Below are 15,135 nucleotides of genomic sequence, written 5' to 3' on the forward strand. Positions count from 1 at the left end.
GTGGAGGGCTCAGGTGCTGGACTCTGTGTCCCCACTGTGGCCCTCCTCTTGAAGTGCGTGCCTCCCCTAATGACACCTGCCTGGCCCACCTGCATCGCAAACCCAGGACAAGAAAGACACAGCTGCAGGGAGGAACAGATGCCGCTGGAGGCCCCTCGGGGAACAGACTCAGGCCAGGGTCCCACTGGTCGTACCCTTGGATGTGCGGCAGGCTGTCTTGCCCTGAACTCAACCTCTCTCAAAACACAGACCCAAAGAAGAGGACCATGACTGTCAGCACGCTGCTCACTGAGGTCGTGTTCTGTATGTCAGATAATAAATATATAGAGAAAGGCCCGGAGGGAGGTCTGGGTGGGAAGAAGGTGGAGGACACTTTCATGCATGGGCGGGAGAATGGGAGAGACAGAGAGAGAGGGAGAGAGAAGAGAGAACAGAAAAAGCAAGCTTTGAAATCCAATGGTCCCTGGGTTCTGGCCACCCTAAACTACTTTGCACAGTTGGGTAGCAGCATGATAACAGAACAGACAAGTCAACAGAGACACCCACCTCCCGCCCACCCCATGGAAAAATAGACATTCCAATATTTATGTAATAATTTAGATAGAATAAGTTTTCAGCATTTGTGCAAATAAATTAAACGAAACAATTTTTTTTTTTTCATAAAGAAAGAAACGGCAACGCAATTTAAAAACTGGTAGGCCGTTTAAAAGAGCCCGTTAGACCTCTGACAAACCCAGCCAAGACAAGGCCCCTTGGCCGGGCTCCCGAGTCTCTGTGGAGAGCGGACCTTACCCTGACGACGATGGCGTTTTGTGGTTAAAGTGACTTGGACGCACCCCCAGGACAGGGTCTGGTCCCACACGTTCACACCAGGGGGGCGGGAGGGGGGACATCAAAAACAGACCACATCCTCTGCCAGACGGGCTCCAGGAGTAGCGGTTTGGACGAGGGACATTTACAAGCACGGAGTGCACAATAGTTTTGTTATTTACAAATACACAGCAGTCCTTCAAGTTTTCAAGTTTCATAAAAAGGAGGAGGGGAGGAGAAAGGGGGAAAAAAACAAAAACAAAAACAAACCGACGAACCAAACAAAAAGAAAAAAAAAAGAAAAACCAAACATTGAAGAAAAATAATAAACCAGATTAACAACACAACGGTATCGCTCCAAAGACGACAGAGAGTTGACAGGTTCACACAGGGTTTGCGGTATGTACATCAATTACAGAGGTGGCGACGCAGGGGAGAGAGGTTCACACTCGTGTTTTCGCTTGTTAGAGGCGCTCGGCCACACCCAGCACCCGTGTGTGCCAGCGCACACGTGCACACGCACCCCACGCACGGCCACATGCGCACCCACGCTCGCTTGCACGCACGCCCACACGCACAGACACGCCTGCAGGCAGCAGGCGCAGGGGAGCGCGTATCACCAGTCCGCGTCCTCCTCTATGTAATAATCAGGGGCGGTACCATCAAAGAGGCCGGGGTCGAGGGACTTCCGCTGCTTCCCTCTGGCGAAGACGCGGGAGATGGAGCCGAATCCCATCTTCTCTTTCTTCTTTTTCCGTTTTTGGTCTTCAAGATCCTCTAGTGACTGAGGAGTCAGGAGCCACGTGGCAGAGGGTGGGGGAGAAGGAGAAAGGCAAGCTTAGCTGGGGCGCAGACTGCAGTGAATGGGGTCCGGGGCGGGGAAGGCCTCTCTGAGCTTTAAGCCAGTGGGGTCAGGGACGGGCTGGGATGGTTGAGAAACCACCTCCAGGGCTGGAATGCCAAGGTCAGCCCCTCATTCACTGAGCAAACATGGGTCAGTCACAGAAGCTCTCAGGGACAACAGTAAGACCCAAGATTGCCACAAGGATGTTGCTAAAGAGAGGATAAAGACCCTGAGAACAGGCCAGGCACGGTGGCTCACACTTGTAATTCCAGCACTTTGGGAGGCCGAGGCGGATGGATCACCCGGGGTCGGGAGTTCGAGACCAGCCTGGCTAACATGGTGAAACCCTGTCTCTACTAAAAATACAAAATTAGCCGGGTGTGGCGATAGGCACCTGTAATCCCAGCTACTCGAGAGGCTGAGGCAGGAGAATCACTTGAACCCAGGAGACGGAGGCTGTGGTGAGCCAGGATCGTGCCACTGCACCGTAGCCTAGGCGACAGAGGAGGCTCCGTCTCAAAAAAAAAAAAGAAAAAGAAAAAAGAAAAAGATCCTAAGGACGGTGTCTGGTGTACCACAGGCATTCAGTCCATGTGAGCAGCTGTGGTCATTTGTACGATAATAATATTGTTTAAATAATATTGTTTAAATTCAATTTGCCCACAACTTTCAGGTGCTTCTTGAGGGCTTGTAGGAGGATGTCCATGCACTCGGCCACTGACCGTGGTCACGTCCATGATGCGAGGCCATAGGGAGGAAAGGCGGCCACAGGCCCTGTCTGCCGTGTCAGGGCACTAAGCACACAGTGACATGGGCAAGGGGGCCTGGGAGAGCCCGGAAAATGCGGAGGAGTCTGGAGCCTGTGTCAGCTGAGGACAAGGGCTCGGCACTTGCCCTGGACAGGAGACCGTATGGCCACTGCGGGTTCCAGTTTTGATCTTGACTCTACCTGTGGAACCCTGGAAAGCACCCCAGCTGCTCTGAGACGTTTTCTTGTCTGTGACGTGGGAAAACAGCATTAGATGATGGTGGTGGTGGTGGTGGTAAGGTCTACTCTGCCCTCCTGTTAGGGACACTACAGGCATCTGAGTGGTATCTGCAGGACAGTTTTGCAAACCGCCAAGTGCTTCACACAAAGACATATTCCCATCATGCATAACTGGGGCGGGGCTTAGACTAGACTCATGGTTCCCCAAATACTTAGGGATTTCCTGAATTCCAGGCCCCACCCCGTACCTGGTGGATCAGAATCTCTAGGGCAAATGGCCCAGGAATCTGCATTTGAACCACTTCCCTGGTGGTCTCCAAAGCAGATGGGTGCTATGCAGACCCACAGGTGGGGACCCCAGGACTAGAAAGAAGACTTCGGAGACCCCTGCAGACCCTCAAGTTCACGCTGTTTGTCCTCCCTGCAGCCCCCTCCTCACTCTGATGACAGAATATCGAAAACGTTAAAAATGAATCAAGTTTCTAGCAGCACAAAGAGCCCGCTGCCTGGGCTATGAGCTTTTCAATAATAATGGGAATTTTATAGTGCTGGCTGCCAGGGTAAGCCATGGCTAGGGCATCAGGACAGAGGACATGTGTGCCCTCAGCAGCTCCGCAGCCCCCCAGGGCACAGGGCCAGGCGGGCCCAAGTGCTGAGCCTGGCTCAGGCCCCAGCCCACCTGAGACTCTGGAAGTGGCATAAATCCTCTCCACCTTGGGTGTGCAGCATGGATGTGGGCTCAGGGGAACAGACAGTGAAGTCGTAGTCAAGGTGGGGTGGAGGGAGGGCCCAAGTGGCCAGGGAGGGCACACCTACCTGTACAATAGGGTTGTGCAGGTTCTTCTGAACTGGGCCGGGACTGTCGCCCTGTAGCCAGAGGAGAAGAGGAAGATGAAACAGCAGAGACATGTGACACAGGAGAGCAGAGGCGGCCCCTGTAGCGTGGGGCCTTCCGTGGAAGGACGCCATCCCTCAGGGACCACCCTGCCTCTGAGGTGGGGAGCCCACCCCCCATCTCCTGAAGCAGATACCCCCAGATGGCTTATTGTTGGGGCCCAGCATTTCCCCAGAGGCCCTGGGGTCCTCTCCTGCCTGGTCTGGCCTCTCAACCCCCAACATCTTCTGACCAACAAATAAGCCACTCCAGGGTGTCTAAGTTCCTGTCCCCATCAGTCCATTGACTCAGAGCTAGAGCTTGGTTAGACTTGGTACTTTTCATAAAGAAATGTACTTTTATAGAAAAAGCACAAAATAAAGAATTTTGGGACAGAAACAAACTTAGGAGACCATGTAGCCGTCTTCCCCTACAACCAACACAGTGAATCTCTGTTTGTGCAGAGGCAGGCAGGACTCGTTAGCCCTATTCACAGATATCAACAGAGGCAGCAGACAGTCCACTACCATGGAGCTAATTAGATGCAGAGCTACAACTCGAATTGGGGACTGTCAGATTCCTCCTGGCACAGTGCTCCTTCCAGGCAGGAGCTCCAGGGTAATGCACACTTGGTCCTGAGCTTTGGGCTGCCCCAGAAGAGGTCTGAGCTCCTTCCCTTTTTCCTAGAGAGCCTCAGACAGGTCCCTAGGATAAGCAGGAAGGACATTTCCATTGTGTTGACAGCCCTGCCCTAGGTGGGTGCGGAGGGAAGCCTTAATAGCCTGTGGGGGTACAAAAGCCTTCACTACATCCTAGAATCAGTCTGTCCTGCCTGGAGCCCACAGATCCTTTGGATCAAAACAGTCATTACTAGGGAGACGCCTGGTGGTTATTTCTGACTCCTGTTATTTCTGGAATTGCAAGCATAATGCCAAGGTCCATCAACCTTCTCCAACCTCTCTATGCTGAGTCCCTACTTCTGCTCTAAATTAGTGGCCAGAGGGTGAGAGGATGAGGCAGTCATTAGTCCAGGTTGCACTATTCTTGCTGGTAGAGGTCAGATGCCCAAGGCAAAGGGTTACCTGTAGCTATTTTCGGGCTCTTCCTGGCTTACCTTTGTGCACACCTGTTGAGATGGGGGGATAAAAGGGGTTGAAGAAGTGAGGGAATTTAATGAATGGCAGTTTAGTCTGTAGTCTCAAGGTTTGCAAACAGAACCCATTCTGAAGGCAGCTAAAATAGTTCCACTGTGGATAGGAACATCTTTGCCAAATCTATGGGTAAAGAGAATGGGGCCTGCTCACTGAAACGCCTGTATGCAGACAAATCAAAGCACCCATTTCCTGGCAGCAGGCATGTGCCAAGGCTATGGTGGGCAAAAGGCCAGGGCTGGGTCAAGTGCAATTCAAGAGGCCTTTGGAGAACTCCTTCTGCAGAATGGGGTTTTTCCAGCAGCATTTCTGCTGCCAGAGTCCCCATGGGCCCACCATGAGAAGGCAAAATATGGTCATGGGAGGAAGGTATTCTCAATTGGGATGAGAATGGTGCAGGGACACTGCTGGTTCTAGATGTAATTCCACAGTGGTCCTTCAGAATCGGGGAATGGATGTCAGAGACCTCTCCAGTGGCCCAGCTTCCTTGCCTTGGTTCTGTTAGTCAAGATAGCCTTTGTCAGTAGGATTCTCTCCTGGGGACAAGAGAAGAACATACTGCTTCTTTAAAGCACCAGTATAAAACAGAGACTCCCGCTGGGTGCAGTGGCTCATGCCTATAATCCCAGCACTTTGGGAGGCTGAGATCAGGTGTTCAAGATCGCCTGAGGTCAGGTGTTCAAGACAAGCCTGGCCAACATGGTGAAATCTCATCTCTACTAAAAATACAAACATTAGCCGGGTGTGGTGGCATACACCTGTAATGTCGGCTGCTCAGGAGGCTGACGTAGGACAATTGTTTGAACCTGGGAGATAGAGGTTGCAGTGAGCTGAGACTGCGTCACTGAACTCCAGCCTGGGTGACAAGAGTGAAATTCCATCACACACACACAAAAATAAATAAAATAAAATAATAAAAAAGAGAATCCCGGCTGGGCGCGGTGGCTCAAGCCTGTAATCCCAGCACTTTGGGAGGCCGAGACGGGCGGATCACGAGGTCAGGAGATCGAGAGAATCCTGGCTAACATGGTGAAACCCCGTCTCTACTAAAAAATACAAAAAAAAAAAAAAAACTAGCCGGGCGAGGTGGCGGGTGCCTGTAGTCCCAGCTACTTGGGAGGCTGAGGCAGGAGAATGGCGTGAACCCGGGAGGCGGAGCTTGCAGTGAGCCGAGATCCGGCCACTGCACTCCAGCCTGGGCAACAGAGCGAGACTCCGTCTCAAAAAAAAAAAAAAAAAAAAGAGAATCCCAGCTTTGAGCAGGGCTCCAGGCTGCAAATGACCTTCTTTCCACTCTGAGGAGGCCGTCTAAGGTCCCCGGGTCAGCAATCTCTGCCGCCCACCTCAGCGGACTGAGGTAGCTTCTCTGAATTTTAGTCTTAGCTATTTTTATAAGCACTTTTCATTGTTATTGTGGATTGAAAAAAATGGTTCCATCATTATGACTCATCTATAGGAAAGTGACTGATTTTTACACATTGATTTCCAAGCAGCACTGCTATGTACATGCTTATTATTCGTTCTAATAGCTTTTCAAGTTATTCTCTTGAGTTTTCCAGGTAGAGAATCATGTCATTGGCAACTAATGGTTTTGTCCAATGTGTTCACCTCATTTCTTTTTTATTATCTATTTCGCTGGTTAATAAAGTGGCATTAACTGTGTTTTGGAAAAAGCCATCTTGTGCATTTGATGATCTAACCCTATGATGTCTCTGTCTTTAGGATATGGCAGAGGGGAGCCTCTGCATTACCAACTGTGTGACAGAACACAAATTCAAGGTGGTCTCCACACCCGGACCCCAATATTTCATGTTAGAGCCTCGACACGGCTTCCGACTGTCCTCAGAAGCTCGACGCATCTTCATTTACTCCCTCACTGTTGCAGAGCCCATCTGTCTGCCCCACTAGTCATCAAGAGCCAGGCAGCTAGGGCCTTTGCCTCCTGGGAGCTGGTGCCCAGCATGCAATCAAAAGTGTTTGATGAAATAAGCAAAGGAAATAAACTTAGACCATATTCACACGCCTCTCCAGAGGCAATTCATGCCAAGACTCTTGGATCAGGATGGAGAGCTGGCTCTAAAGGGAAATGAGGCAGTGCTAGGGAGGCCCTGAGCTCTGGAAGGTGATGTGTGGGAGGAGAAGCCCACAGTCCCAGACAGGGCCCACTGGGGCAGAGTTCCAGGCTGCGCCTGCGGCCGACCCAGGCCCACTTCCTCTGGATTCTCCTCACCCTCCCGGACACAAGGAGCAAATGGGCCTCATTCCTTTTTCTCCCCACATCCATCGCTTCTTGCAAAAGGAAAGAACAGAACAGGAAATGCATTCGCCAGAGTGCTCCCTGGGTGGACGAGAGGAAACAGCGAGTATGGCTTCACCCCGCCACCCCCACCCCTGTGGTTTCTGGGCAGGGCCCAGGGGCCCAGGCCCCGCTGCTGCTGGCCTTACGTTGCAGAGGGAGTGCGTCCGGTGTCGAGGGGAGTTGATGTCGCTAGGTGTGGATGACCGGTCGCCTTCGGCGGCAGATGCGTCGGAGATGACAGAAGGCTGCCGGGAGTGGCAGGGGCTCACCCTGACTGCTGGAAAGCAGGGACAGCTGGTGAGTGAGGGATGGAGAGAATGTCCTCGCCTGTGCTGCCTTGGCAGTTATTCCACCCAACATCCCCGTTCTGCAGATGGGAACACTGAGGTGTAGAAAAGGGAAGAGACGTGCCTGGTTCTCCAACCCCCTACTCCACAGCTCCACACATTCCCATAGAGCAGCTGCTGGGAAGAACCTCCCATAGTCTTTTGGATCCAATGAACCCTCCTCCACCAGCACGAGCGAGGAGAAGACGTGGAAGTTTTCAAAATCTTCTTCTCATTCCAAGTTCAAGTCTCCTCGTTTCCAAGTCCAATATAGGAAAGTGCTTGATGTTTATAAATGCATTTCTAAGGAGCACCGTGATGCATTAATACTTGAGTACTCTGTGACTCTGTTCATGTGCTCTCACCAGCTGGACATTCCTAGACCTGGTGCAATCCTAACCACTGCCCCCAATCGGTTTCCCAAATGAGAAACCTAAAGGCCACCACCACCTTCTCTCTTTCCCCCATATCCCACATCCAATCAGTAGCAGCAGCTCCAAAACGTTGCCCCGAATCTGCCTGCTTCTCTCCCACCGCATTGCCACCACTGACTCTTGCCTGGAAGACCACGTGGCCTCCTGGTGGGTCACGTCGACTCCACTCTACACACCAGAGCATGAGCCACCAGCATCTCATCTCTCTTACTCCTGGCCTCCAACATGGCCTGATGTGCCACGGCCCTGCCTACCCCAGCAGCCTCAGCTCGAGCCACATCAGCCTTCTGACTGCCTGAGACAGGTCATGTCCCCCTGCCTTGGTCTCTGCCATTCCTGTTGCCCATCAGGGGCACCGTCATCCTCCAGGTCTCAGTCTGTCCCGAGAGGCCTTCCCCAGTAATCAGCCCTCCCTACTTTGCCTTGTTGTTTCTCATCAAAGTGCCTGTTTTTGGCTGGGCATGCTGGCTCTCACTTGTAATCTCAGTACTTTGGGAGGCCGAAGAGGGAGGACTGCGTGAGCCCAGGACTTCGAAACCAGCCTGGGCAACACAGCAAGACTCCATCTCTCCGTCCCCCCAAAAAAGTGCCTGTTTTCTGTTGATTTCTCTCTTTGTGCTAATTACAATCTGTCATTGTTCTGCTTGTTATTTATTTATTTATTTTTGAGACAGAGTCCTGCTCTGTTGCCCAGGCTGGAGTGCAGTGGTGTGATCTCTGCTCACCACAGCCTCTGCCTCCTGGGTTCAAGCAATTCTCCTGCCTCAGCCTCCCGAGTAGCTGGGACTACGGGCGTGTGCCACCAAATCCAGCTAATTTTTGTATTTTTAGTAAAGACAGGGTTTCACTATGTTGGCCAGGCTGGTCTGGAACTCCTGACCTCGTGATTTGCCCACCTTGGCCTCCCAAAGTGCTGGGATTACAGGTGTGAGCCACAGCACCTGGCCTGCTTGTTATTTGATAGTATATTTACATGTCATATCTGTACACTGACAACATCTGCTCTGGGAGGGCAGGCGCCCTGGGTGTCTTACCCTGTTGAATCCCAGAGCTCATGGTGCCTAGCACATAGTAGGTACTCAATAAATAGTGGCTGAATGAAAGGTCCAGACCAGAAGCCACAGCTCAGAAGCCCTTCCCAGTCCCCAGCAGGTTGCTCTCCTGTCTGCAGGCATTGGCACTGGATGGAGAAAGCATCTTTTGTTTGACAAGACTGGCTAAGCACCCACTATGTGCAGGCGGCATGCCAGCAGGTAGGGCAGTATCCCTGCAAAAGACAGTCCTTGCTGCCAATGGCCATATGCTCTCATACAGAAGATTGGTGGCTGAAGGAGCCCTGGCTTTGGAGTCAATTCCAATCTGGGTGAGTTTACCCTACAGGCTGTGTGGCCTTGAGCATCCTGCCTGGCCCCTCTGAGCCAGGTTTGTTATGTGTAACACGGGGGTGGATGCCAGTGGTATCAATCCCATAGAGTACCTGCATGTATGATGTGCCTACCACAGTGCCAGGCACTGGACAGATGGGAGGAGTCATGCGACAAATGCATCAACAGCAAACCTGAGGTAGGGTAAGAGGTGCTCTGACACAGGTAAGCACCCAACTTTACAGGAGCATAGAGGACACAGGGGAGAGAGCACGGAAGGCTTCCTGGAGGAGGGGGTGTTTGATAAAACGCATGAAGATGGTTGTATGTGAGGCAGATACTGTGGAGGACGAAGGGACCAGAGGGCAGATCCGTCAGCCTGTCAGGCTTTCCCAGACCAGAGCCAGCTCCATTGAGGAGAGGCCCTGCAGAGGCAGATGAGGATGACCAGGAGTCTGCTGCCTCTATGTGATGCAGAAACTGCTCAAGCCCTGTCTGCCTTCAAACTGCACCTCTGCCCTCCTGCTGCCCTGGGGCTGGACCAGAAGGCAGGACAGCTGGCTGCATGGCTGGGCTGTGAGACTCTGAACAAGTGGCCCTCTCTGGGTCTCAGTTTCCCTGCCTGATGAGGATGCCGGTCCCAGGCAGTTTTATTATAAGCTCTTACAGCTCTGAGTTGAGACTTTGAAGGCCAGAGCTGCCCACCCTTACCCCCCAAAAAATCACACAACCTTGGGTCAGACAGCGAAGGGAGGGCTGCTGTCTCCATTCAGTGGGAGAGGAAGACTGAATTTGCTTACTGTCTGGGTTCTCGAAGTCCCTGTGTCACCTATCAATGATGACAACAATGGTGGTAACGATGATAATGAGAATAGCAGCTAATATTTACCCAGCTCTGACCGTGATCCCAGCCCCATTCCAGCAGTTTTATACATTTCGTCTTCACGACAGCCCCGTGAAGTAGGCTGAGGAAGTCTCAGCAAACACCGTTAATGTATGTTGTGTCCTAAGAGCCTAATGCCCCTTTTATACATGGGGAAACTGAGGACCCTGGCCAAGGTCATGGGTTATGCCCCTAGTAAGCAGCAGGGCCAGAGCTGAACCCAGCAGTCTGAATTCAGGGTCTATGCCCCTTCACCCCAATGACTCACCTACACTCCCCCAGCTGTACCCCTGACAGGCAATAGCAGGGCCTGATGGCTTCTCCCTGATCAGCCTGCCAGCCCCTTATGGGTCAGGGCTGTGTCTGACTCATCTGCAGCGCCAAGGGCCAGCCCAGCCGGCCGCCTTCACAGTGACCGTCTCCCACCCTTGCTGCATTGGCTGCTGTTGGCTGCCAGTGGTACCAATCCCATAGAGTACCAGCATGTATGATGTGCCTACCACAGTGCCAGGCACTGGACAGATGGGAGAAGTCATGTGACAAATGCATCAACAGCAAACCCGAGGTAGGGTAAGAGGTGCTCTGACGCAGGTGAGCACCCAACTTTACAGCAGCATAGAGGACACAGGGGAGAGAGCACAGAAGGCTTCCTGGAGGAGGGGGTGTCTGATAAAACGCATGGAGATGGTTGTATGTGAGGCAGATACTGTGGAGGAGGAAGGGCCCAGAGGGCAGATCCGTCAGCCTGTCCAGGCTTTCCCAGACCAGAGCCAGCTCCATTGAGGAGAGGCCCTGCAGAGGCAGATGAGGATGACCCAACTTGCATCTATCACGTAAGGGCACCTACTTGCAGAAGGGACAGAGAACAGAGCACGGTGGCCTGCAGACGTGCAACAGGACAGCGAGGAGTTTGGAGCCTGTTCCATGGGCAGTGGGTACAGATGCTGCCCAGAGGCCAGACTTCCCTGCCGAGTGCCTGGAGCAAACACCTGTGACATTGACATCAGCCCCTCTTGGATGCCCTGCGATTGGCCAGAGCTGTCAATCAAGCAGTTCTGCTGCCTCTCCTGCCAAAGGATGCCCATGTGACTCTGATGTGGCCAATCAGAGTCTTTCTTTAGGATTTGCTATGGACACAGGGGGAAGAGATAGTTTTTCTTTCTTAAGACTTGAGCTGTGAGAGTCTTAAACATCTGGAACTGCAGGGGACTATTTTACTTTCTTGCAGAAAGAGACAGTCTAAAGATGAGGCCAAAAGGAGGTGGGCAGAGATAAGAGATGGAGAGACATGGTCAGAGGGACCCAAATAGTGTTTGAACCTCTGGATCCAGCTACGCCTGCTGTCCATCTCTTAGATTTTTCAGTTACACGAGCCCAAGGTCTCTGCCCCACACCCCCTAAGTTGCTGTAGTGTGAACAAAGAAGCTGCCTCTCCCACTGGGTCGGATGGCCGCCTGTGAAGCCCCTCGAAATCGTGGTGGGGCCAGGCCAGGGCAGGACTCACCTTGCCGGTCCGCAGGGTGAGGGGGGTGTGAGTGGTAGAGAGTCTGTTGACTCTGCCGGATGGCTGCGGTCAGCGGGAGGTCCGCCTGCACCACCCACTCCTGGTTGCCGTTGAGCACCGTCTCGCCCGGCATGGCGAGGGAATGCCGCTTGGGGACATCCTTGGTCAGCGTAGCTAAGGACTGTTTGGCCTGGAGAGAGCAGGAAGACAGGAAGAAGAAGTCACAACCAAGGGGACCTCTTGGCCAGCTGCTCGGCACCCCCCACCGCCATGGGGAGAAAGCCCTGAACTTCTGCACCAGGTATTGCTGGCTCTGCATCGAGTGCCAATTGTAAGTCAAGCACCTGCCCTGCAACCATGTGAGGAAGGAACTGTCGTTCTCCCCGTTAGACAGCTGGAGGCGCAAAGGCACGGAGAGGTGTGGAGCCTGCCTTGGGATCCCACAGCTCAGAAGTGGCAGAGCCAGGATCAAATCCAGACAGAGCCCAAGCTCCAAAGAACTGTGCCAGGGCCTGGCCACCTCGTCACACAACTCTAGGGGGCACTGCTTACATAAACATGGTCCCTCTTGGTCTCCCCATCTTACATAGTGGGATCCTAAAGTCCAGAATGGTGGAGTATTTTGCTCAAAGTCACACAAGTAGGAGAAGTGGAGTTTGAACCCAGTTCTGTCTGACTTTTGTCACATTTGTGTCAACTTAACTCAGCTGAGAGCTCACCTGGGGGTTACCCACCAACAGCAAAGTGAGACCAGAAATAGAGGGGGTCCAAGAACACTCCTCTTTTTTGTTTTGAGATGGAGTTTCACTCTGTTGCCCAGGCTGGAGTGCAGTGGCTCGCCTCACTGCAACCTCCACCTCCGGGGTTCAAGCAGTTCTCCTGCCTCAACCTCATGTGTAGCTGGGATTACAGGCATGTACTATTATACCTGGCTAATTTTGTATTTTTAGTAGAGATGGGGTTTCACCATGTTGGCCAGGCTGGTCTCGAACTGCTGACCTCAAGTGATCCACCTGCCTCGGCCTCCCAAAGTGTTAATGCACCTTCTTTTCATCACAGTCATTTTCTACTTCTGATTGGCTCCGCAGGCTCATGACAGGGCGGAGGAGACAGGGAGAGGCCCAGGGGTCCCCCGCACTGAGGTTTTGGGTGAACACTGACATTTCGGGGGTAGCTATAGATGGCAGAGCCACTGTGAGTGCTGGCTTTGCCTCTCATCTGAACACAGATTTAAAAAAAAAATCCATTTCATCTCTCCACAACCTTTCCAACCTTGCCCCAGGCCTGGAGTTCTTCCTGGCAGAGCAGAGGTTCTTGAGAAAGGGTCCCACCAAGAAACGGACAGTCCTTGGCCTAATGCCTGATGCACCCTCATCACATCGACCAGCTGTGTTATTTTAGACAAGTCACTCGCTCCTCTGAGCCTCAGTTTCCCCATCTGTATAGTGAAAACCTGGACCAAGTGATCCTCAGGGCTCCTTCCAGCTCGGACACCCTAGAAGTCTGTGAAATCACTTCCGTCCCACTGCCAGCTCCCAGGGAATAGAAATCCATGCCACAGAGGCTGAGCTGAGGGTGCCAGCCTTGCCCCCCAAACCTGGCTTGCCCCTGCTCTGGCTGAGAAAACCCCCTGTGTTCTGCCACCCTCACATGCTCCATGCAACAGTGCTGGGTTGCGGATTATCTGTGCTCAACAGATAAGAAACCAAAACTCAGAGAGGTTCAGTGACTTCTCCAGTGGGTGCAACATGCAACCTGGGTACCAAAGCCTGGCGCCTGACTGGGAGCCCAGTGTGGTTTCCCCTAAGCCCACGTTCCTGCGGGGCAAGAAAACAACCAGCACAAATGACGTGGGCTGGTCCTGTCTGCTCACCAGAGTCCCCAGCACCTGGTCTGGGGCTGGGCACATCCAGGACACATGCCGGAAGAACCTGCAGGATAAATGGAAGCAGATCCCTGCTTCACAGAGCCTTTGTTGTGTTGATGGCCCAGGGAACAGCTCTGTGGTCCTACTACAAGAACAAAGTGGTAAATTTTCTGTTTAAGGAAGGAGTGAAGCTGGGTGTGTCTCAAGCCTCTGTACATTCTCCTGCCTCAGCCTCTCGAGTAGCTGGGACTACAGGTGCCCACCACCACGCCTGGCTAATTTTCTGTATTTTTAGTAGAGACGGGGTTTCACCGTGTTAGCCAGGATGGTCTCGATCTCCTGACCTCATGATCCGCCTGCCTTGGCCTCCCAAAGTGCTGGGATTACAGGTGTGAACCACCACGCCCGGCCCTCAGGTATGTCTTTATCAGCAGGCCCAGGATCATGGAGACACACACTTTCTGAACCACCACACCCAGCCCAGGTGAGTCAGTGGCTGCACCTGCCTTCCCTCCAGGTGTGCGTGCACACAGCCTCCTGGCCCTCCACACTGCTACACTTGCAGTCTTAGGGGGATGCCCCACTCCCTTGCTTCCTCCTGCCCAGTCCATCTGGCTGCCCAGAAAGTGCAACTCGGGAGAAATGAGCACCCAGGCTGGTCTGCCGTCGTGCGGCAATGAACCCTCAGCTCTCCCCTCCTGCAAACACTCCCAGCCACATGCACAGGAAGCACAGGATTGTACAAGCCAGCCCCTGAAACAGGCAGCCCTTGGAGGGAGCACGGGAGGCAGTGACGAAGAGGCCTAGGCGGGGTGGCTCTCCTGAACCCATCCGCTTCCTTCCCAGGCAGGGCCTCATCTCTGTCTGGGTCTGGGAGTGGCATCTTCCATCTCAGAAGGCAGCTTGACATCCTTGCTACCTGACAATTGGGAGGTCCCCTACGGCTGGTCCTTCAGAATGGGGTGGCTGTACCTGTGAGTTCTAAAGCACAGGGATCTCTCAAACTGTCCACTCTGCCCATTCAGGATTGTAAACTTCCAAGGCAGAGCTATAATGGAGAGGAACGGCAGATGACGCATGTGAAGTTTCATCTAAAATACAAGCACCTGCTTGCACACCCACGTACCCATACACAGGCACATACACACGTATACACACACATACACACATGCACACACAAAATACACACATGCACACACACATATACACATGTGTATGCACCAATACGGTTTGGCTGTGTCCCCACCCAAATCTCATCTTGAATTGTAGCTCCCATAATCCCCACATGTCATGGGAGGGACCTGGTGGGAGGTAATTGAATCATGGGGGTGGGTTTTTCCCGTGCTGTTCTCATGATACTGAATAAGTCTCCTGAGATCTTATGGTTTTATAAAGGGCAGTTCCCCTGCTCAAGCTCTCTTGCCTGCTGCCATGTGAGATGTGCCTTTGCTCCTCCTTCACCTTCCACCACGATTGTGAGGCCTCCCCAGCCATGTGGAACTGTGAGTCCATTAAGCCTCCCTTTCTTTACAAATTACCCAGTCTCAGGCATGTCTTTTTTTTTTTTGAGGCGGAGTCTCGCTCTGTCCCCCAGGCTGGAGTGCAGTGTCGCGATCCTAGCTCACTGCAAGCTCCACCTTCCTGGTTCACGCCATTCTCCTGCCTCAGCCTCCAGAGTAGCTGGGACTACAGGCGCTCGACACCACGCCTGGCTAATTTTTTGTATTTTTAGTAGAGACGGGGTTTCACCGTGTTAGCCAGGATGGTCACGATCTCCTGACCTCGTGATCT

General features: G+C 52.8%; 1 protein-coding gene across 4 annotated transcripts in view; it reads right to left on the bottom strand.

Moving 5' to 3' along the window:
* The window catches only part of KAZN (kazrin, periplakin interacting protein), a 538,050-nt gene that overhangs the window by 54,124 nt on the left and 468,791 nt on the right, over positions 1 to 15,135 (bottom strand). For 3 of the 4 annotated variants that reach the window (XM_011939916.1, XM_011939917.1, XM_011939918.1), the window contains exons 5-8: positions 11,478 to 11,667; positions 7,113 to 7,243; positions 3,459 to 3,509; positions 651 to 1,594 (exon numbers count right to left, since the gene is read on the bottom strand). In XM_011939916.1, the coding sequence (XP_011795306.1) occupies positions 1,427 to 1,594; positions 3,459 to 3,509; positions 7,113 to 7,243; positions 11,478 to 11,667 (540 nt within the window). In that variant the 3' untranslated portion in view covers positions 651 to 1,426. Of the gene's footprint in view, positions 1 to 650; positions 1,595 to 3,458; positions 3,510 to 7,112; positions 7,244 to 11,477; positions 11,668 to 15,135 lie in introns of those variants that run through there. The other variant, XM_011939915.1, reaches the window with a different exon arrangement.

This window comes from Colobus angolensis, unplaced genomic scaffold (assembly GCF_000951035.1).
Source record: "Colobus angolensis palliatus isolate OR3802 unplaced genomic scaffold, Cang.pa_1.0 Scaffold185, whole genome shotgun sequence".
Taxonomy (NCBI): Eukaryota; Metazoa; Chordata; class Mammalia; order Primates; family Cercopithecidae; genus Colobus; species Colobus angolensis.